Below are 22,441 nucleotides of genomic sequence, written 5' to 3' on the forward strand. Positions count from 1 at the left end.
CAGCTTGAAAAACTTTGTCCCATCACCTTTTATTTTTGTTTTTTCCAAGATGGGGGAAAAAATCTGAACGAAACAAGTGAAGGAAAAAGGGGATCTAAGGGGACACTAATTTATAACTTTGAGTGAAGGCTAAATGAAATGAATCTTCCATTGGACAAATTAGACCAAAAGAATTTTTAGGAAATTTAAACCTTAAAACTACTATTCCTTTCGCCCTATTGAATGTGTCATACTTTTCATTTTAGAATGTTTCAAAATATTTGTCATGTTGAAAAAGTTAAAAACAACTTTTAATTTATCTTTCCAATATAATCCTTCTTTCCAATCATATGCATGTTACCATTCAAATTTAAAATTTGAATTTGTGGAGGTAAAATTGAAAAGAGAAACACAAACATCACAATCAAACCATTATTGTTAAAAAGTTGGATTCCCCGAACATGACTAAATAATTAGGATGGAAGAAGTAGTATTTTAATTGAAAATTAATTGTTCTGAACTTCTATCATAGTTGCATCTCCATACAAAGGAAAAATAATAATAAAGTAGGAGGTTTTGGATCCAAATTTTTCCGCTTACAAAGTATAAAAGTAGGGAGAGGGTTAAGTTGAATAGTAATGTGAGAGGGATTATAACTAGAAAGTTTTGGATTCAATACCTCTCACTTACCAAGGGAAAAAAAGTTGCATCTCCTTATAGCTGATTTTTTTTTCTTTCGGTAGAAAATAGTTCAAGTGGATTCAACTCCGGTCACAATCATAGGTCAAGGTATGCTCTCAGGATCATAAGTTGCTTACAGAGACTTTAACAAATCACCCATCAAAAAAAAAAAATTGCATCTCCTTATAGATTAAATCATTTTTCTTTTGGTAGAAAAAATTCGAGTGGACTCAGATCCGATCACAATTATAGATCAGGGCATGCCTCTAAAATCATAAATTTTTATAAATTGCCCACCAATATAGTTCTAAAAAAAGAAAAGTTTTAGTGGATTTGACTTCGATTACTAACACAGGCCAGGGCATGTTCTTCGAATCATAGATCGTTTACAGGAATTTTTACAATTTGCTCATTAATATAGTGCTCATATCAGCAGCGAGAGCAGCATGTCAGGGCATTGTTTCGGAACCATAAATCACTTGAGTACTATCAATACAGTATTCGCATCGACAGCAAGATTAAATTTGAATACACAATTTGCTACCAAAAAATGGTTCGCCCTTATCAACTGTACTGGCCCATGCACCTGAATGATTCCCGGTAGCCTCATCTTGACTTCATTGTTAACCTTATCCTTGAGCCTCAGTTGTCATAGGCATCTTTTGTTTCTACAAGCCCCAGGAGAAAAAGCACTTAAGAAGTGCTGAATTTTGTGACCAGAGCGACAAAAGGACATGAACCTTTTATTATCTTATCTCAAATGTAATGTACCAGGATTATTCAAACCTTAGAAAAAATCCACAATGCCTGCAAAACGTACGTTGGTACAGTAGCAGGTTACTTTGGCTCCATGCGCATCTTCACATGAGTTGTCAATTTGAACGGCAATTCGCATCCCTTCACTATTATGGATTTGTGGTTTGCAATTTTTTTTTTTTTTTTTGTCTACATGAGAGTGTCCGGATCAATCCTTACGGAACTCGACTAATCTCCTGTGGCCCGACCAGGCGCCCCAACCCGTCCTAAGCACGATATGTGCGCGGAAGAATCCAACGGAGCAGAGACTCGAACTTGGGACCTATTGGTCACCGGTGGGAGGTGCTACCGTTGGATCATTCACGCGGGAGCGTGGTTTGCAATTAAAACTACTAAAATTGTGGCACTTCAATATTTTTGTACTATCAATTTGTAGCGAATATTATATAATTCAATTGAAAATCCATGAACCCTGATAGCTATTTATCAACAAAATGAACTTTGTACACCGAAATTATCCAGAGTATAAGGTACTAAACTCTTTTCGTCACAAAATTGTTACTACAATGTTTGTTGATTTTCAATTGATCTAGATAATGTGCCACAAATTGGCAGTACAAAGTACTACTAAAGAGCTAAAGAAAATTGAGAATTTTATGGTGCCAAATGCAAAATGGAAATTGAGCTAAAATTGTTTGTCTAATTGATGGTTTCACGAGTAGTCAAGGATGAACTATTTGATCTTGCGACGTAGTTAGATGGGACTGAGATAAGCCGTTTTCATCTGGTCACTGATTCAGATACTTCCCCCATAGATCATCACTCTCGTGCCAAGTCCATAACCATATATCTGTGGCCAGAGCTCCATGACTCACTCAATTTGCCATGGGACGGAAATGGGTCACCTCCCCCAAATGTAGACAAAATCCCTCCATGTCGCTAATGTGCCATTCTCCCATTGGCAGTGATCCCAGCCCCTGCCACCACCCACCCACCCACCAACCCATTGCTTACATCTGCCAAGAAACAAAATTAATTTTCCAGCCCACTTGTATTCAGTCTACGGACTGTACAGTGTGCACCAGACTAGAATAAAGAGAAGTGAAAAAAAAATAAAAATAAAAAAAGGCCAGAAACTAATAATAGTACTTTTACCTTCCTCTTCCTCCTTGTCCTCCTCCTCTTTCAACTTTTCAATCCATCTCAAAGTTTCGTTTCGTTTCATTTCTCCATGGCCACTTGCCAAACAACCGTCAACGACCTTCCGGATGTGATCCTCACCAATATCATCGCCGCCATCTCCGACGTGCGGAGCCGCAACGCCGCCGCCTTAGTTTGCCGCAAATGGCTTCTTCAAGAGCGCTCCACCCGCACTTCCCTCACTCTCCGGTGCAACATCCGGGACCTTTTCTTCCTCCCTACTTGTTTCCGATCCGTAACTGACCTCGACCTCTCTTTACTCTCTCCGTGGGGCCACCCCTTGTTATCCCCCAACACTCCCACCACCACCGCCACCTTCATAGCCCATGTTCTCCACCAAGCTTTCCCTGCAGTCACTTCCCTGACCCTCTACGCCAGAAACCCATCAACCATACAGCTCTTGGCTCGTCAATGGCCGTGTTTAAAGCATATTAAGCTCGTCCGCTGGCACCAGCGGCCCCCGTTGGGATCTGGGGAAGAATTGCTAGCTTTGTTTCAGGAGAACACATCAATCATTAGTCTTGATTTGTCCAGCTTTTATTGCTGGACGGATGATGTTCCCGCAGCTCTAGTTGAAACCTCAAACTTAACCATCCTTGATCTCCTGAACCCTTCATTTTCCGAAGGGTTCAAGTTTAATGAAATCATGGACATCACAAGATCATGTCCTAATTTGAAGGTACTTCGCGCGGCTTGTATGTTTGATCCTAGGTACATTGGATACGTTGGAGATGAGAGCTTGGTTTCGATTTCGGTTAATTGTCCTAAATTATCCGTGCTTCATTTGGCGGATACCTCGGCTTTGGTGAATTCCAGGGCAGATCCTGAGTCTGAGGGGCTTACTCCTGAGGATGCTATGATCACTGTGGCTGCCCTGATTGAGTTGTTCTCGGGGTTGCCATCGCTTGAAGAACTGGCTTTAGATGTTTGTAATAATGTGAGAGACAGTGGCCCTGCTTTGGAGATGCTGAAAGTGAAATGCCCCAAGTTGAGGTCACTCAAGTTAGGGCAGTTTCATGGGATCTCTGTGCCGATCGAGTCAAAGTTGGATGGGGTTGCGCTTTGTTCAGGGCTTGAATCTTTGTCAATTAGGAGTGTTGCGGACTTGACTGATATGGGTTTGATTGCTATTGGAAGAGGGTGCTGGAGATTGGCAAAGTTTGAAGTTCAGGGTTGTAATAAGATAACCGTGAATGGAATGAGGACTTTGGCTAGTTTGCTTCGAAGGACTTTGGTGGATGTCAAGATTTCTTGTTGTAAGAATCTGAAAGCATCAACGTCATTGAAAGCGTTAGAGCCGGTGCAGGATCGAATTAGGAGGCTCCACATTGACTGCATTTGGGATGGTGTAGATCAATTTGATGGGATTCAGTATGATGTTGATCTTAACGGATTGGATCAGGGTGGGGCATCGAACCAGTCGGATGGATATGTCAACTACTTTGGGGATTATGACAGTGAAATCATGTGCAGCAAGAAGAAGAGGTGCAGACACTCCTCTGATCTGAATTGCTCTGCTCTGCAATTTAACAGCAGCAGCGGTAATGGATTTTGTAGCAACTCATGGGACAGACTGCAATGTCTTTCACTTTGGATTGGCGTAGGTGAGCTTCTAACCCCATTGACTGCTGCTGGCCTTGAGGATTGTCCGAACCTGGAGGAGATCCAAATCAAGGTTGAAGGAGATTGCAGGGAATGGTCAAAACATAAACAGTCCCCCTTTGGGTTGAGCACTCTGGTGCAGTATCCTCGCTTAACCAAGATGCATTTGGATTGTGGAGACACCATAGGTTATGCACAGACTGCACCGTCTGGGCAGATGGATTTGAGCCAATGGGAACGATTTTACCTGATGGGAATAGGGGATTTAAGTCTCAATGAACTTGATTACTGGCCACCACAAGACAGGGATGTTAACCAGAGGAGTTTATCTCTGCCAGCAGCTGGACTGCTCCAGCAGTGTCTTACCCTTAGGAAACTTTTTATCCATGGGACGGCTCATGAACATTTCATGAATTTTTTCCTTAGAATCCCAAATCTCAGGGACATCCAGCTGAGGGAAGATTATTACCCGGCACCAGAGAATGATATGAGCACGGAAATGAGAGCAGATTCTTTAGGCCGTTTTGAAGCGTCTCTGAACAGACGCCAGATTTCTGACTGATACACAGCGATCAGAGACTGGTGTGCAACCTATGCGCGATAACGAAGGAACATGTTGTACAGCGTGAATCTGTAACTGTTAAAAATAAATAAATAAATAAAAAATTGTAACCCGCATCTAGATCTTTGACATGTACATAGAGGTGTCAAAATGGATGACTTGGGCGGGTTTGGGTTGGATAAAATGGGTAATGGGTATAAGTGAGTCAACCCATTTATACCCATTTAATTAGAAGGGTATAAATGGATAAGTCAAAAAATGAATTGGGTAACCTAATACCCAATTATCCATTTATAACCTATTTATTTTAATTTTTTGTAAATTCAATTAAATTCATTTTTGCAAACTAAGTTATCAATTTATACCGCTCTTTGTACCCATCATTAGTTTTAAATATTTACTTATAATGTTCAATAAGCCTAATTACCAAATTTTTTTCATTTATACTCTATTTCACAAAATTACATATTATTTAATAATTGAATAATAAGAATATAAAAATTTGAACTAAGTATTATAAAAGTTAATATAAAAATTTAATCCAAAAATTTTTAACCCCTAACATTTTTTCCATATATAAATTTAAAATTTCATTTTAGAAAGATAAGAAAAGAGGCTCAAATTTATCATAAATTGGTAATGCCGAAAAATGAACAAATTAACAAACTAAGAGAAAACAAAATAATAAAATAAAACCAACAAATAATAATAATAATGAAACAAAAGTAGTTAACATCATGACAAAATGAAAAATTTGAAAAAAAAATGGATGGGGGAAAAGAAGAGATTTAGGGGAAGAGAATTTTAAATGGGTTAATTGGGTTTGATGGGTTACCCAATAATACCCATTTAATAAATGGTATTATTGGGTAACCTATTTATACCCATATACAAAAATTTAAAATACCCATACCCATCTATTCATGTGCGAGTATGGATAAATTTAGTTAAGTGGGTTGATTTACCACCTCTACACGTACACATAGGCTTTGAAGACTGAAAACCGGTTCGAATTTTTGTCATATATAATTAATTCATGCGATGAGGCTTCGCGGGATGAGGAACTTATTTTCCTACGCGCAATATGATGCATCCAGTTACCATGCGTAACATTTAAGAGTTTGATTTCAACAGAAATCGATGAAATGTAGTACATGAAATTCTACTACATCAACCATTAGTGTCGTCAACTCTTGACAATGAAGGCAATCTGTGACCTCCTCCAATCTCATAAAAGAGATCCATTTTCTCCTTTTTTTTTCTTTTCATTTGTATGACGGTAAAATTTTCGAATTGCACAAAAAGTGCTTAATGTTTTTTTTTTTTCAATTTGGTTATGAAATGAAATACTACCTTCCTAAAATTGGAAAATCCACACAAAATACAACTTGAGCTTGAGCCGAATATATTGTAACACCTCTACTATGTGTTTCTGTACAATTAAAGAGATTGCATTAGCACAATGAATACTCGCAGTCGAGCAAGCGGGTAAGAATGTCCTCGCAACTAGGACGTTCATGCGGCTCTGCCCAACAATCTGCAACCAGGAGAAAAGGAAAGGTGAGCTCCAACAAGCACAAATGAGCTTGAGGTTGTTGCTTGTTACGAGTTTGACAATATGTGGATAACCAGTTACCTGCAATAAGCCTACCAAGAGGTCCTTCAGGAATCTCCAACCGTGATCCCTCATTGGCAACAGCATAAACCACCTAGATTGGAAAAAGAAGGGTGAGTGCACTGTCACTTGCAGAGAAAAATGGTCAAAAATATTTATTGCACAAATTACCTACATGGGGGTGATAAATATTGAAAAAAAAAGAAAAGAAGACTGACTAAAATTTAAAATTGAGAATCAACAAACTAAAAGGACATTCTATATCATACCCTCTCTGGTGGTATGCCCTCCCAGGGTCTACCTAGAGTGCACAGCTCCCACATAATAACACCAAGGCTGAAGATATCACATTTCTCGGTGAAGGGTTCATTGCGAATAAGTTCCGGGGCCATCCACTCCGGTGTCCCTGCAGATGACGAGTCCCCCATGGGAGAATCTGTCATTATTCTTGATAGCCCAAAATCACAGATCTTGACGGTCCAGTGTTTATTGACAAGGCAATTTGCACTTTTCAAATCCCGGTGGACAATCTTCATTCGATGTATGCACATCAGCCCTCTTAAGTTGCCAACAACAGAGACAGCGTTAATTCATATTTTCAAGTCCCCAACAACAGGTTCTAACAAGAAAACCAGGGAAATAAAACCAGAAGGCACACTTCGTGATATGCATTTTAAATGAAGATTGGTTTATTTGCTCACTCAAACTTGGACATGCTAAGCAGACATCAAAAAAGATGGTTGGACATGCAACATTACAGGGGACAAAAAGGAGCTTACAAGAATTAGGGACAAAAAATCACAAGAGTGCGTGGCCCATTTTATGTATTAAAAGATCAATACAAGGTCTCACAACTATTAGCCTACCCCATGTTCTGCAATGCATTTTCCCAGCATGAAACAGTTGTCAACATAGTTAGTTTGGATGCCAAAACTATAGGGCAACCCTGGTTTGCCAATTTGGCAACAACAATCTCATTTTTGTCCCAGAAATCAAATCCATAATTAGACTATCTGAAGCCATCAAACTTCAAAAAGTGTAACTTACTATTTCTGCATTGCAACTGATAAGTCCTATGAAACCCTTTATGGTGCAGAAATTTCAGACTAGTTCCAATCTTACAAAAGAAAAATATTAAACTACTGCCCATAAAACTTGGAGCAGATAATAGAAATGTTGCCCAAGGATAAAACAAACCTGCATATGTCACGAAGCATTTTTAGTCTCCTGCGCCAACTGAGTTTTTTCTTCTGACCACTTAAATGAATCAGATAATACAATGACCCCATCTCCATGTATTCGGTGACCATTGATAAATGTGGGGGCTTTGTGCAGGCACCCAGAAATAATATAACTGCAAATAAGGCATGTCTATTAGTATCTGAAAGGCAACTGAATGTCTGTATTCCCCAAACTGAATGTGTTACACCCATCCCCACTGCCCAAAAGGAAAAATTTTGGGGTTACATTTCTTCCCGATAACTTGAAGTTGATATCAAGTGTATAGACAAGTAACAGAGACTGTTTAAATTGATACAAGTTGAACACAGAAAAAAGGAGGCAAAGAGATATACCATTTGGGTGCCGAAGGCGGCTGCAGAAAACAAAATAAAAGCAATAACAAAGGATTAGAAGGGATCTTAAATATTAAACCAACAGTCAAAAGCACAACTAAAAGAAAATGCCAGTGTAAAAATGAGCTGAACACCTTAGGATGGAAATCTCATTGCAAAAGTCCTCCATGTTTTCAGCAGTCAGATCTTGCTCCAGAAAAACTTTGATGGCAACATCAGTTCCGTTCCAAATGCCACGGAAAACTTCTCCAAAAAAACCTACGAAAGCACAAGGACAAAAGATATTCAAAAAGAGTAGGAAATGCAAGACAGGAAAAGAAAAAATAAACAACAGAACATTGAGGTTTGCAATAACTTTTGCATGAAAATGAAAAAAAAATTATTGTCATCTTATTCTATAGTTCATTGTTAAAAATCATTATAAGAAAAATCAATATGTAAAGCACCTCTGATGTCAACAATAATGAGCCCCAGAAGCTTCAGGAAATTGAAATGTAGAGTTTCGAGCAAGATGTAGTTTGCCCTTTGAAAAACATCATGATTTAAGACACTGATTCTATGAAAATGGAAAAAAAAAATTTATCATCTTCTTATTCTATAATTCATTGTTGAAAATCATCAGAAGAAAAATCAATATGTAAAGCATCCCTGATGTTAACAATAATGAACCCCAGAAGCTTCAGGAAATTGAAATGTAGAGTTTCAAGCAAGATGTAGTTTGCCCTTTGAAAAACATCATGATTTAAGATGGCCTCTTTGAGCTATCAATTGCGCCAACCGTTCCTTTGAGATCTTCCATAGAATTAAGTTACCGTAGGCAGCAACAACTTTATTCTCAAGAATTTCATGAAATCAAGCATGTGGAAATTACTGAGTAATTAAGAGACAAACTTTAAATAGCTATGTGGTGTATTTGCCTGTCTTTATTTCATATTGGGTATCAAATTTTTGTGAATATCATGTATCACGTAAATCATGCTTATAAAGATGTATTTGGGGAGGAAAAAAACATTGAAAATTAAAGCATTTGATGTGGAAAATATCCTTTTTGATAAGCAATGCATTAGTGATTTTTTCACAGTAACAGAATGCCCAGGGACTTAATTCATTTTGTCTAAGAGCTTCAAGGGGCCAATTTGATGCAAGCAACAGTTCAAGGAAAATGCTAGGAGAATATAGTTTGAGAGAACAACATGCATTTAAGCCCAAAAGTTTCTCAACCAACTACTACTATCCCGATGGGAATCCAAACTTTCAAGAGGATCTGTGGATAACAATTGCTTCCTTTCAAGGAATTTGCTCTACCAAAAGTGATTGAGAAAGAAAATTTATGGAAGACATAAACATCAAAGAGGAAACTAACAAGACAATTGCTTACCAATTCCAACACGAGTGCCAACTGTTAGTTCTGAGAAGTCAATGTTCCACTCTTCAAAAGGTAAAAGAGGTTTATTCTGGAACATAGGCGATCCAAGAATTCTGTTCCATGTTGACACCATGTCATCATTTACCCTGTAGTTTGATGTCCCACTCCTCTCAGGAGTTTGACTCCCATATTCATGAGGAGAAGAAGGTAATGACATTGCCTTTTGAGAATCATTGTGCTCTCTCTGAAAAGAATACATGGAAGATCTTCCACCAGATAAATCATCCTGGTCACCAAGGTAAAAATCAGATACCTGAGGAGGATAATTCCACTTAGAAAGAATAAATAACTTATCAGAGATAAACCACTAAGAGAAACATGAAATTGATGAAAGGCAGGATAGATGTAGCTCCATTAATTCTCCATGTCATTTGGCTTTCAGATCTCTGGTACATAATTCATTTTATCAGTCAAGACTTCAGAAAGCAGGAGGAAACAACTTATCTATAAATATTACCCAAAAATAAATAAATAATAAAAACTGCCATTATTTTTAACATTTCTTAGACTAATTGCACACTTTTAACAATGAATTCATAACAGAAAGTTTCATATTTGACACTTGATACAAACCATGATGTAAATACCATCCATTCCTGGTTTTGGACCAGCATTGTTTGATGCAAGATGATCATCTTTTCTCATGTTTGTATTAGTTGCCCGGAAACAGGTCAAAATGCAAGTCCAGAAAAAAATGCATAAAGACAAAAGGGATCTTTTTGAGCCCATTGACAAGGTCAAGTTGCTCACAGTAACAACAAGGTAGATTCAAACAGGCACATACCTAAAAAAATGTTACTCAACTTGCAACCAAAGAGACTACAAATGCAGAAGAATATGCATAAAGTTAGATGATTGGTCAAATAACGAACATACATCTTTCTGGACATCCGACCTATTTTCTCCTTGTCCTTTTAAGAGGCGATTCTGCTTCAATGTTTCATTCATTGCTCGAACAGCTCTAGCGTGAATCATACAACAGAGAGTAATAAAGTTAGCAGATAACATTAAGCAACAACAATTAAGCACTTCAAAAATGTAACATGGTAGCATGAAATCCACCACAAAGTGGTGAAACATTTCTTGATCTCCAACATACAGCAATTTTGATGGCTAGTTCAGGTATGATAATCAGCATTACTACAAAAATAGTCTAACACGCACATTTCAACCACAATTAATGTGCCTAGTCAACATGCTAAAAAATAGCCATCAACTAAAAAGCAGACAATGTAGAATTTAAATTGCCATGCCTCTGGTGTACTCTTGTAGGCCCATTTCTTTTTTTCTAGTTGAGATTACATTCCTGACTCTTTTTACAATAAGCTACTTTTCATTGGTCTTATTTTGTTTTGGCTTGTGTCTTTTGTTTCTCTAAACCAAAATGCTTCTTCCTATATGCATCCCTGAATCTCTTCTAGAACAACTTTTACTTTCCAGAAGTTCCATGGCAAAATGCCTTTTTAACACCTTAATCAAGAATCATTTTTTTTTTCCAGAAGCTATTGAAAAGCTAAATCAAAGGAGATATAGGGAGCCAGCTTAAAGTAATGAGTAGTCAAATATCATGAAGATATATCTCTCCTCCCCCTCGAATAATTGAGACTTTTAACTACAGCAGAATCATAGATCTCAGAGACAGATACATGAGGGCGCACAGCCCTGTTAATTGTATTAACCAACAAATCCAGCAATTATTCATGAAAGAATTCTCAAGAACTCTCTGAGCCCTACAACCTCTTCTACTCTCAAGACTTGCACTAAAAACTCCTAATTAATCCTTACATCATTAGCAAGCTACTCCAACAAATAGTATCTCATATTAACATTAGATGAGCTTACTTTGAGTATGAATTATCAAGTTAAGTGAGGGATTCCAGTAGATTCTACTGGTGAAATGAAAGTAGAAGTAATTCCAGAGATAAAGTTCTTGACTAACAATGTTCTAAAAAGAAAAATGCTTCACATTTGAAGTTCCCTAACACTACATCTCTCTATTCTTTCACCAAATTTGGGATACGACAAAAGGTGGATTTACACAGGGAAACAAATTTATGTCTAGAAGACCGTCAAACAGCTTAGGAAAAAATTGATTCCTATAAGATGATACTAAAAATAAATTATCACAGAGGCCATTGACAACAAAGATATCACCAAACAAACAATAGATAAAAATAGGAGAGCTGATATCAACCTTACAATATCATCACCAATTTCTGGAGTTATACTGATGCTTCTTCGTCTTAATCTACGAGTCTCTGATGTTGAGGCACCTTCAGATCTGTTGCTACATTTGCATCAAAGATCAGTAGCAGTAAAGATTGAGAATTTGATTAACAAGAGAAGAAAAATATGTATTGTTCATTGTACTATCACCCTAAGGTATGAGTTTTGTAAAAAGCATCCCATGAAAATAGCTGAATGATTCTAGTTATGGTACTTCTTATCCATAAAATTTGATTATAGAGCACAACAAAAAAAGAAAACAAAATCAAATAAATGGTTACTAATTCCAAGCTGATAATCAAATGATAACTCAATGGACTGCACCAATCTCAGCATAGTTGATAATAGGATTGATGATAGCCCTGCATAAGACTTCAGTCAAATAAAGTACTCAAATGATTTTGTCTCATTGCTCGTCTTCATTAATTCTGCAGACCAGAATACCAGAGTCAATACTCAGTGAGGTGACAATTTAGTAGGGCGTCTTCAAGAAGTTACTTATGCATTCGAGATCCTTTACTTTTTTTCTTAATCTGTTGTCCCCCCCCCCCCCAACCCACACAAAAAAGAGGAAAAATAACTCAGGAACAAAGATACTAAACAAGCTAACAAGAAAAGGGGCTATTCTGGACTTGATAGTAACCCCAGTTTCATAAATTCACATGTTTTTAGCTTTCTTTGTAGCAAATCCTGTTGTGATGTACATTTTACAAATTAAAGATGTCATGGTACTTGAAACATATGTTCAATGCAGTTATACAGAAAAGCCAATAGCTCATGATGCATCTAGCTACACAATTTAAGTGCTAAGAGTCTCCTAGTTAATCACATTCTTAAGCACTAGAGATCCTTAATTTCTATGTCTCTGTCCCTAGAATGGAGTCCTCATAAAGAGAGGGAAGCCATGCTGCAAAAGTATGGAAGGCAAATTCCAACTTAACTGCATAATAAGCACACTCTGAACCGTCAGTAGCACCACTCAATAGATTTTCCTCAACACTAGCCCTGGTGAGCCAGAAGAGATAGAGCAGCATATGTATACCTATGTCCATCTAGCTTGTACGTAATTGAACAATGGTGTGCCCCACCATCAATCACAGGATAAGAAAAGTTTAAAGTGAGGTTTAATGACATCATCAAGAAAGTTATCTTACCAACATAGGGAAGGGTATGCTAATTAAACAATTTCTGTAAGTACATTAGATATTCCAGTTATAAGTAAAATCATGTGAATCATGCTATACCACAAACTACTCGGTGCATTTTTTGAAATGAGAACAAGAAGATGCATTAGATTCATCAAAAATATTTACAAGTCACCATATGTGGTGTTTTTTTATTACTACTCAGTGCATTAACAAGGATTAGAAAAGCAAAAGCCAAAACCAGACAAAAGAGTGTATTTCTCTCAGGCACCTTGATGTAGCCATATCATCAGAATAATCTCTAAATGTTCTGTTATCACCGCTAAGCATAGAGCGCCCACGAGCACGAGATGAAGGATGCTCTGGACTGTGAAATACAAAATGCAAAAGAGTTAAAAGCATGTAGATTAAAAGGTCTCATGGATAGCTAAACCACACACTGCAAACAGAAGAGGGGAGAGAGAGAGAGAGAGAGAGAGAGGGAGAGCAGCCCAAGCAGCCATCAGAACTTAACAACTGCTACATACCAAATATTGCCTGATTTATAGATAATAAATACTGTCAGTCAAATGATTACCCATAGAAAAACTGTCAGCCCACTTGCAGTTACAGCTGATATTTTAGAATTATCAAAGTTTTCAAATTGTTTGCACATTAACACAAGATGTATAATTAAAATAATAATGACTTAGTCAAGGATGTTATTTTCAACACAATGATCAGTTTATACTTCTAAGTCATCCTACTAAGCAGGCTTACGTCACTCTAACTACCTAGTCTAGGACCTTTACCTCTCCACCAACTTATATTTTGTACACCAGGGTTATCTGCTCCTGAGGCAACAGGCACCACCTCTGTGGCAAATATTTAAGTGTCCTCAACAAAGACAAAGTTGTCCTTTGGACAGATGATTAAAAATTCATTGCCACATCTAGAATGATTTGAAACAACATATTAAGATCATACAAACAGAAAAGCATCAAGAGGAACCTTGAACTAGCAGTCCTTTGTTCAGCAATGACCCTTCTCCTGCTCCTTCGCCAAAAGGTAGCCGCAATATTAGGTTCGCTATGATATGAACTGATACAGTAAAATAGTTCCAATAAACACCAGCTATGTAAGCAATAGAATAAGATTTAACTACGCATACAAGCATCCGTCTCTAAGATCCACAGTGCATCAAAATTGTACTTCATACAACATTCCACTTTTAACGCAATGCCAGTCTTGACTAAAATAGTACCTTAATTTTCTATCAACAAAAGTAGAAGAGCGCAACATCGCATTCCTCAAAGAAGGCTCAGCAGCGTTTGAAGAAGCTTCAAGTCTCCTCTGGTATTGAGGGCTATCATCCTTATCAGTACTGTAACAAATGAAACTATGCAATCACTGTTGAATCTAGAAAGCAAGGGATTGATCTAGATAGCTTCTAACTAGAAAACTTCTTCTGATGGAAAGAAAAATTTTGAAACATTTCCATGTCTCATTAAAAAGAACAAGGTAAAGGATGACTAATTAGGTGAAAACATGTATGTTTATGCAGAAAATATAAAAAAGGTTCTAACCCCTCAGGATCAGCTCTATCCGAAACCCCATAAAGAGGACTATTTGGCTCTAATGGTGAATCGCAGGAATCATTTTCTGCAGAGTCACTTTCCCCAGCAGCAGATATATGAGTCATATAAATTGCTTTAGTCGATAGGGGTATAAGCTGGCCAGGGAACCGCATAAGATCAACCAAAAGTTCCACAGAATTCAAAACCACTAGAACAGACATATGCTTGTATGAGTCTACACACTCTGAATTTCCTTCAGTAGGCAAACCCTGAGAGGAGAATTACATGTAAAAGTATAAAGACAAATCAGAAAAAGGAACCACATAAAAAAGCATGCCAGAGAGAATTTGGAAAATCCTTTACAGACTCAAACCAAAATTAACCTTGCCACTTGCGAGCAGTCAATACACATGCAACCAAGAAAATTAAAAGACATCTCCTTGATTGTCATTTGGGGTACAAAAGCAAATTTAGACTCATAAGCAGAAACACAAATAGAAAAGGGAAAATTTGACATTCCCTGGGCCTTTTCACTGGACTATGAAGTCAAATGTCTGACATCCTTTTTTTAAAGGAATAGGAGGCATATCAAATTTAGTGGAGTTTACGATGTAATATCAGGGTGTCACAGGCAGCTATTTATTGAGGCATTAGTCATAGAAGAAGTTAACATTTCTGGAATTAACGTGGAATACATTCATTATTCTGACCAGAAGTCATTAGAAGGGGAAGTATTATAGAAGCTGAGAATAAAGCCAACAGACAAAACGCTGCTCAGACTTTTATGTGGCATCACCCATAGATAATTGGTGCACAAATAGAAGTGCAAACCCTTCTACAGCTAAAACTTACCACCATTAGCCTACTCTCAATGCCAACTGTATCTGCAAGGACTTTGAATAATATTGCTCGAGGCCGGCATGAACCATGCTTTATTTGTCCAAGCATCTGAACACCTCTATTTTCAGAAACATGAGAGGTTTCTTCCAGTAAAACTTTTCCAGGACTAAGTTCCACAATTGGTCGTTTGTAGAAGTCAGACACCTGTTCATATGTAATAAGATCATGAGAAAGCAGAGAAAATACTTAATGGACCAACGTTATTAATAACAGCATCCCAAACACCAGTATAAGAATAGTAGAACAAGGTCCACAAAAACAAAAACCAAAAATAAATAAATAAATAACTATTAAAAATAAAAAATTTTAAATAAATCAAAGGTTTAGTCATTGAAAAAAATTTTAGACGCATGCTAAACTTCTTTATATACAGGAAGTGAAATGCAGGACAACATAAAAAAGCCCTCAAAATTCCAAATGGGCCCATATCAAGACCCTAGACGTCCTCACACAGAAAATTCAGGTGTAGAACATCAACAAAATTACACATGATCAGAAGCTATGCAACATAACAATGACATTGAAGTCCCAATTCACAATAAATCAACAAGCAAAATGTTCATTTACTTCATGAGACACCTAACAACAGGAAAAGTAATGTCTAGGTAATACGCAAAGCCTTCCTCTCAACAAAATAGAGAAGAAAATTCCTAAGGCTACAAACAAAATAAAAAGAAAAAGGTTGTGTAGCATCTTAAAAACAGCTAGAGTCAAAGCAAAACGTTTATCAGCTACCACAAGATATTTAGCATGCAAACATTAAAATGCTGCACTAAGATCAATGAAGAGATATGGACGAAAACAGAGTTTGGAAAAGACAGTAATACTTTATTTAAAACCAGAATTTAAATAATCCAAGAAATCAGTAACTGTCTATAAGAGCAGGATCTAATAAATACTGACCAATCCAGCAATCTTTTTTATTGTCGCCGCAGGATTTGAATTCAGACCTTTAACCAGGGTAGCAATTAGTTGCTTTAGCATGGAAATCTTTTTATCTTTCTCCACATCTACAAGTATAATATCAGCTCTTAAACCCTGAAGCTCCAAAGCCTGAAGCTCATCAAGAGTAGGAATATCTTCAAAAAGCTCCTTAAGCCTTTTCTCCTGCAAAAAACAGGTAGCAGCATGAACAACTGCTCAAATGGAACAAGATCAAAAGAAATCACCATTTATGGTTGACAATCCATAAAGTCCTAACGCCATCAAGCAAGAAAAATGCTCGGAAACAAAAGATGGAAATTCTCAGAGAGTACCATTTGAAAATAAGAAATTTATTTTTCCAATTTTTTGCACTCCTTTTCAGCGGGGATGCCTTGAATAAAAATGCAGTTCCAATAAGAGGTCTTATGTTATTTGACAAGTAAAATATTTTCACCACATGAGCACATAGTACCTAGAAATGTATGAAACTCATTATACCCTTGATATACAAGCTAGCTTATTCTTTTCAACATAAATTTTTTACATAACCAATTTTTAACATTGCAGTGACGTGTAATTTGCAATATCGATAAGCATCAAACTTCATGAATTAAAATACATGAACTGAATGGCATCTCTGAAGGCACATGTTTGCCGACAGAAACTTTCTGTGTCTAATAATGAAGATAAAACAGCTAAGATCTACTCCAAGAAAATACTCAAGCTAATGCAAACAACAATTATTTTTTAGAAGCACGTTCATGGACTTTCGTTTTTCTTGTTACCAGTGGATTCAAAGTGACAGCACCATTTTCGTGTTCGCAAAAATTCATAAAGTGATGATAATCTCTATAGCATTAAGTTCGTTAATCAGCCAAAGAAAAAAGGGCCCAAGCACCATGCATTTTAGATGTGATTTACCAGACACAACTTGCCATAATTACAATACCGACAAAACAAGTTTGGTGCTCACAGGAACAACTGAATAGAAACCATTTGGAATCGCTTCTGAAAGCATTCCAGTGCTCCAAAGGATCTGTGACGCCATCTGATGTGGTGAGCAATCATATTCATCTTTATTAATTGATTTTTTATTCCTTAGAATCTCTTTTTCTTTAGAGTCTAAAGACACAGATCCAATTTTTTCAACAAGATCTGGCGACCACCATGTAGCACCAGGAGGCCTCTGCTGTGAAGGCCCTGCTTCGTCTTGTCTCTCTTCCATGTTGATGAATGAGCAAAATATAGCACCATCTCATAGCCAACTCTTAGCCCATTGACAAGCTTATTGATGCCATAATTATTTAGAGACGAGACAACATTGTCTACAATTTTCACTTCCTCTAAACTCAAAAAAGCTGGAGGCCATGCGACCTGTAAAATGAAACTAATGGTTCAATATTAGATGCACTGAACGTCACATTCAAGAACCAAAAAACCCCAACTCCAAAAAGAAAGGAAAAAGACAAGATCATGCAAGATAGGGTTACCAACTTCTTGAAGACAAGTAAACAACAAGAGAAAACAAATTAGGAAACATGCTACAATTAAAAAGCTTGAGCCTTTTGACATCAGATATAGGTAATCAGTATCTTATAGCAAGATATAAAGGAGTCAAATGCAAATGTCTCACCATCCTAGATACAGTTCTCTACATCCCTCTGTGGGAAGTTTTAAATACAAATTATTAATATTTCCCGAGTTCGTTTTACCATGGAAAAGGTAGGGTCGCAATATAATGCTTGTCATTTCCTAATAGTTCAATAAAACCAAAGAGATAATGCTTGTCATTTCCTAATAGTTCAATAAAACCAAAGAGTGATGCCACGTGCTTTCGACATTCTTCTTTAAACTTAATCATTAATGTTAGTGATTTTAGTGCTTAGTCAAACTATGAAACTCCAACATTGAAGCTTCATTTCCTCAGCATTACCATGATTGACAGCAGTATACAATCTAAAATTGCATAAACATATTAATTGTCCTGGCTACTTGATCAAGGATCACAGATAATGCCAGACCAATTAATCCTTCCATCAGATAAACTGGCTTCAAACTCTGCTTTGTTAATGCAACAATAGCAAACACTGACAATGTACCCCTCAGAAAAATTTAACTACTCAAACTTCTCTCCCAAATATGAATTTATTATGCTTCAAGGTCCCACGACCAACTTCCAGACCTACAGTAGCTTCTTAGCGTCTGCAAACAAGTTAATAAGAGATTCAACTAGTCTACTCTGCAACATGATTTTTCCCGAAATGCTCAAGCTCTTTAGCAGTCTAAAGATTCTAAAGAAAACAACGATACCAGCAAAACAAAAACAATTATCACTCCCAACAGAAACTCAATGATACATCCCTTAGCAAATTCTATATTTAACCCACAATAATTACAAAAAAGAAAATGCAACCACAATGTCCATAACAACATCAACTGAATTCCGAGAATCCATCACAAAGTTAGCAATATATCCTGCAATGTTATTGCAATAATCAAGAAAAACCAGAAAACTCAAAAGCAAAATCTGCAATACAAATTTCCACAGCATCCATTGGATCCTAGATCTCCACCAAACACACTCCTCAACAAACAGAAACTCGATCACTTTTATACTCTTTTTTTTCCGTTTCTTCTTCAATCCTATATTTGCTTATATCAATTCAATCAGTTCAGTTCAGTCCATCAAAAAATTACGCAATCCAGTTCATATTAGCCTAAAAAACGAAATCCGTTCACTCTAACCAACATTTCCACCACTTAATCAGACTTCCGCAATCCAAAATTCATTTCCGCCGCATTAAATTAACAACAAATTCAACAATTATCACAAAACTACTGCGTGAAAGCGTGTTTCTGAGTTTGATCGAGGAAATTACCACCAGCAGATCTCAAAACTTGAATCTGAAGTCTACTCCACTGGCGCCGCTTGAAAGAAATAGTAATCGCATTTGAATTCTAACGCCTCATGTCCAAAACAAACGAAAAAAAAAAAAAAAACTAAAAACCAAAAAAATTTAAAAAGAAAAATACAGCTAGCAAAAGAACAGTAGAAGTTTTTGAAATGGAGTGAAGAAACGGATGATGAATATGTAGAATTGTAGAGAGAGAAACGCTTAGAGAGAGAAAGTATGAGATGCAAACAAGGCAAGACAATATATTGAGAGAGAACGAGGGCGAGGCGGGGGTTGGATTTGATTATATAAATTTGGGACTGTAATTAATGATCCGGACGATGGCGAAAGGGATTGGCTTTTTTGTTTTTACTTACTTCCTTTTCTTTGGTTTTCATGATGTACAACATCAGGGGCATGATGTACACTTTTTTAAAGCGGAATCGCTATTGAGGGAGGACAAAGTACTAGCGTTGATGCAGTCGGTACGACAACGAGAGAACTCCTACGAGAGAAGCTTTTTTTGGTTTACTTTTCTTTCATTATTATTATTTGTTCAGAGGCACAAATAAAGGTTCATTATTTCCCTTGGTTTTGAATTTTTTTATTTTAAAAAGCAAATTTTTATAAAAAAACAAATGTTTTTTATATGCGCTCGATCACTATTTTCTTTAAGTTTTAGATTTCTCAATGCATAAAAAAAATAAAATGTAATATAAGTGCAAGAATTGTGGCCTTCAAATTGTTCATTTGAAAGTATTGAAACCATCTCAATTAGAACTTCTCAAATACCTATTATTATTTTAAATTAATTAAAACATTTTGCAAAAATCTACAATGATGGAAAACAAGTGCATAGTGTCATTAAATAAAATGTCATTCTACTACATCGTTAGTACTATGTAATTGTACTATTGATTTAATACATAAATTCTATTGGTTTAATACTTAATCTAATTTTCTTTCAAATAAATACTCTATAACCTAATATTCTTTTAAAAAAATACTCTATCTAATATTTTTATTAATCTTATACTGTGTAATATACACTTTTAAAAACTTGTTTCTAATAACAGAGGAGTGGAATTAAAGGAGCGAGGAAAGAACAGAAGAAATTAGAGTCCAGAACTTCTACATTACGAGTAATATACTTAACCGTTTATATATTAAATTAAATTCACAATATGGTAGGAAAATGTGGTAATTTTTCTTCATTTGGTGATTTGATTGATGAGACAAAGGAATGAGAGAAATAGAAGGAAAAAGAGTGTGAGTGAATAGAAAAAAAGGGGTAAATACTAAATAAAAGAGGTGGGAAGGGGTGGAGGTTTTGTGAGTCACGTGCAAAGAGGGCGCGAAGAAAGGCAAAGACGTCCGACAAGCCAGCTGGCAAAGTGGGGTGGATCACCAACGTCCACACCTTCGTCCGCGTGAACCTCTTTACAAGTCTCTCGTGCATAAAGTTCTAATTTAGCCCTTTTGCTTTTGTTTCCAGGGTAATTCCCTTTTTTTTCCCTTTCGTTTTTCTTCCCAAGTGTCAATCAATTCAATTCGACTACAAGTGGTACAAAAGTTAAATGACAAATTTCACACTTAATGCACTTTAATTATCCACGCGTGTGCAGTTACAATTCTAAAATTACGAAGATCTCCTTTACTTTAAAAAGAAGATTATACACATCTTCTCTCTTTTTTTTACTTGTACCTTAGTTGAGATTCTAATATCCTCTTCATAATGAACCAAAAAAATTGAATAAGATCGACCTTTGATTACAAATTTAGAAAATCAAACTTTCATCAAAGAGAGAGCAAACAAAAGAGAATCGTGAAACTTCTGGCATATCAAGATCGTGCTAATTCAGACCCCAACAAATTCTTGAAAATTAGTTGCTTTATGTGATAAGATGAAAAGAATTGTAAGTAGATAATTTTAAATTCAAAATCCTCGTTCCAAAAAAAGAAAAAAAATCCTTGTGCTAACTTAAATATGGTTAATCTATTCTTCAAAATAAAGATGCATTGAACCAACAACCTTTAAAAGACAGCCTAATTTTAGGAGGCAAAATTTCCACAAGATTCGCAATCTAAAAATTCATTACACGCTTATAAATCAAGTTAAATGAACTCATGAAGAAATTTATGGGAAATTTCAAAGCGAAGACATCGAATCAAAACAAATAAAAAAGAGTACCAAGTCAATCAACTAATGAAGATTTCCTAAGATGTGAAGGCGCTAAACCACATCAATGCTAACAACCATGCATGAACAAGTGGGTACACAGGAGTACGAAAACCTAAGCTATTGAAAATTGCCACTTCTGCCGAAAAAGTGGACCAAAAGCACTTAATGAGACCCGTTCCACGTTTAAGTCGTTTCATTAGAGAATTAAAGATATCTGAGTCAAAATGACATTGGGAGGTTAGTCGGTCTCCTGTGGAATATTGCCGGTAAAAATCCCTTTCAGTTACTTAGTCATTAGTCAGATTAGGTCACTAAACAAGTTTGAAAGAGATGTTACTACGGAATATGCAATGTTAGTGGTACTATAATCCTTAAGATCTTTCTTAACTAATGATTAATGAGGTCAATCCATCCATTCTTATGTTCACTTTCATGCTCATTACATAAATTGTTCACATTTGTTTGTCAAATAATTTCGTAAACGAGAAAATTTATGCACTCTAAACTTGAATTAGCAAAAGGTTTTCGTTTTCATTGTATAGCTGGAAAGTTGGACTGTCTGTTTTGCATGAAAGTTTCATTTGGTACAATTATGCAAGCTCGAAAATAGGAGTGTAAACGAGTTTAGTCAAACCGAACATTCTAATGTTCGAACATGTTTGATTATTTTAATGAGTTTATAATTTGGTTTAAGTTTGACTTGTTTATTTATCAAATCGAGATTGTATGAATTTTTTATCAAATTTGAATGTTATCGACAGTAAAATATCATTTAAATTTGATTTAATTAATTAGTAAATCAAACTCAAAAAGACGTTCAATTCGAGTATCGAGTAATTTAGTTCGTCCTTCAATCTTACTCGAAGTCTTAGTCGAAGTAACGTTCATTGCAAACGGACTGGATGTAAGTCGAGCTCTAGCAAGTCACCAAGACCCAAGATTTCACTCTCTGCTGTAGTGGGCCGTTCTGTCTAAACTGGGACCAACAAACCCAACTTCGAAGACCTTAATCAGCGGACCTCAACTTGTAATTCAGGGAATAGCCCAGCTGTAACACTTGGACCTCAACTTGTAATTCGGGGAATAGCCCAGCTATCCCATAACGTGTTTCACTTTCTGTTTGAACCTTCAAAACTGAGAAGTAAATACCTAATTACATTTACATTTCGTACATTTGATAGCACTCTACTTTTTATCCTTTTTTTTTTTTGGTTTGGAG

At 36.4% G+C, this 22,441-nt stretch overlaps 2 protein-coding genes across 7 annotated transcripts; one reads left to right on the forward strand and one right to left on the reverse strand.

Moving 5' to 3' along the window:
* The first annotated feature begins 2,577 nt into the window (after positions 1-2,577).
* LOC113751431 (F-box/LRR-repeat MAX2 homolog A) lies at positions 2,578-4,966 on the forward strand. The gene has a single exon (XM_027295446.1). It carries the CDS (start codon positions 2,648-2,650, stop codon positions 4,778-4,780), a length of 2,133 nt encoding a protein of 710 aa, XP_027151247.1. The 5' UTR covers positions 2,578-2,647; the 3' UTR covers positions 4,781-4,966.
* Positions 4,967-5,796: 830 nt separating this feature from the next.
* Positions 5,797-19,313, reverse strand: LOC113753518 (probable serine/threonine-protein kinase SIS8). 6 transcript variants are annotated; one of them, XM_027297696.1, is made up of 17 exons: positions 19,026-19,313; positions 17,120-17,520; positions 16,126-16,329; positions 15,175-15,366; positions 14,332-14,591; positions 14,010-14,129; positions 13,757-13,795; positions 13,038-13,133; positions 11,590-11,682; positions 10,272-10,356; positions 9,348-9,648; positions 8,104-8,227; positions 7,970-7,989; positions 7,593-7,749; positions 6,665-6,953; positions 6,417-6,489; positions 5,797-6,317 (listed from the first exon to the last, which is right to left on the reverse strand). In XM_027297696.1, the coding sequence occupies exons 2-17, from the start codon at positions 17,369-17,371 to the stop codon at positions 6,235-6,237; spliced, it is 2,388 nt and encodes a 795-aa protein (XP_027153497.1). In that variant the 5' UTR covers positions 17,372-17,520; positions 19,026-19,313; the 3' UTR covers positions 5,797-6,234. The 6 variants fall into 6 exon arrangements, with proteins under 6 accessions (XP_027153497.1, XP_027153496.1, XP_027153492.1 ...); XM_027297695.1 differs by having other exon boundaries at positions 13,757-13,801; XM_027297691.1 differs by having other exon boundaries at positions 5,798-6,317; positions 13,757-13,846.
* Between the last annotated feature and the right edge of the window lie 3,128 nt (positions 19,314-22,441).

Source organism: Coffea eugenioides, chromosome 11 (genome assembly GCF_003713205.1).
Source record: "Coffea eugenioides isolate CCC68of chromosome 11, Ceug_1.0, whole genome shotgun sequence".
NCBI classification, from domain to species: Eukaryota; Viridiplantae; Streptophyta; class Magnoliopsida; order Gentianales; family Rubiaceae; genus Coffea; species Coffea eugenioides.

Coding starts and splice junctions, on each gene's coding strand:
- LOC113751431 (XM_027295446.1), top strand. CDS start 2,648: ATGGCCACTTGCCAAACAACCGTCAACGACCTTCCGGATGTGATCCTC.
- LOC113753518 (XM_027297691.1), bottom strand. CDS start 17,371: ATGGAAGAGAGACAAGACGAAGCAGGGCCTTCACAGCAGAGGCCTCCT. Junction 14,130..14,331: donor GATAGAGCTGATCCTGAGGG/GTTAGAACCTTT, acceptor CATTTGTTACAG/TACTGATAAGGATGATAGCC. Junction 11,683..13,037: donor GATGATATGGCTACATCAAG/GTGCCTGAGAGA, acceptor ATGCAAATGTAG/CAACAGATCTGAAGGTGCCT.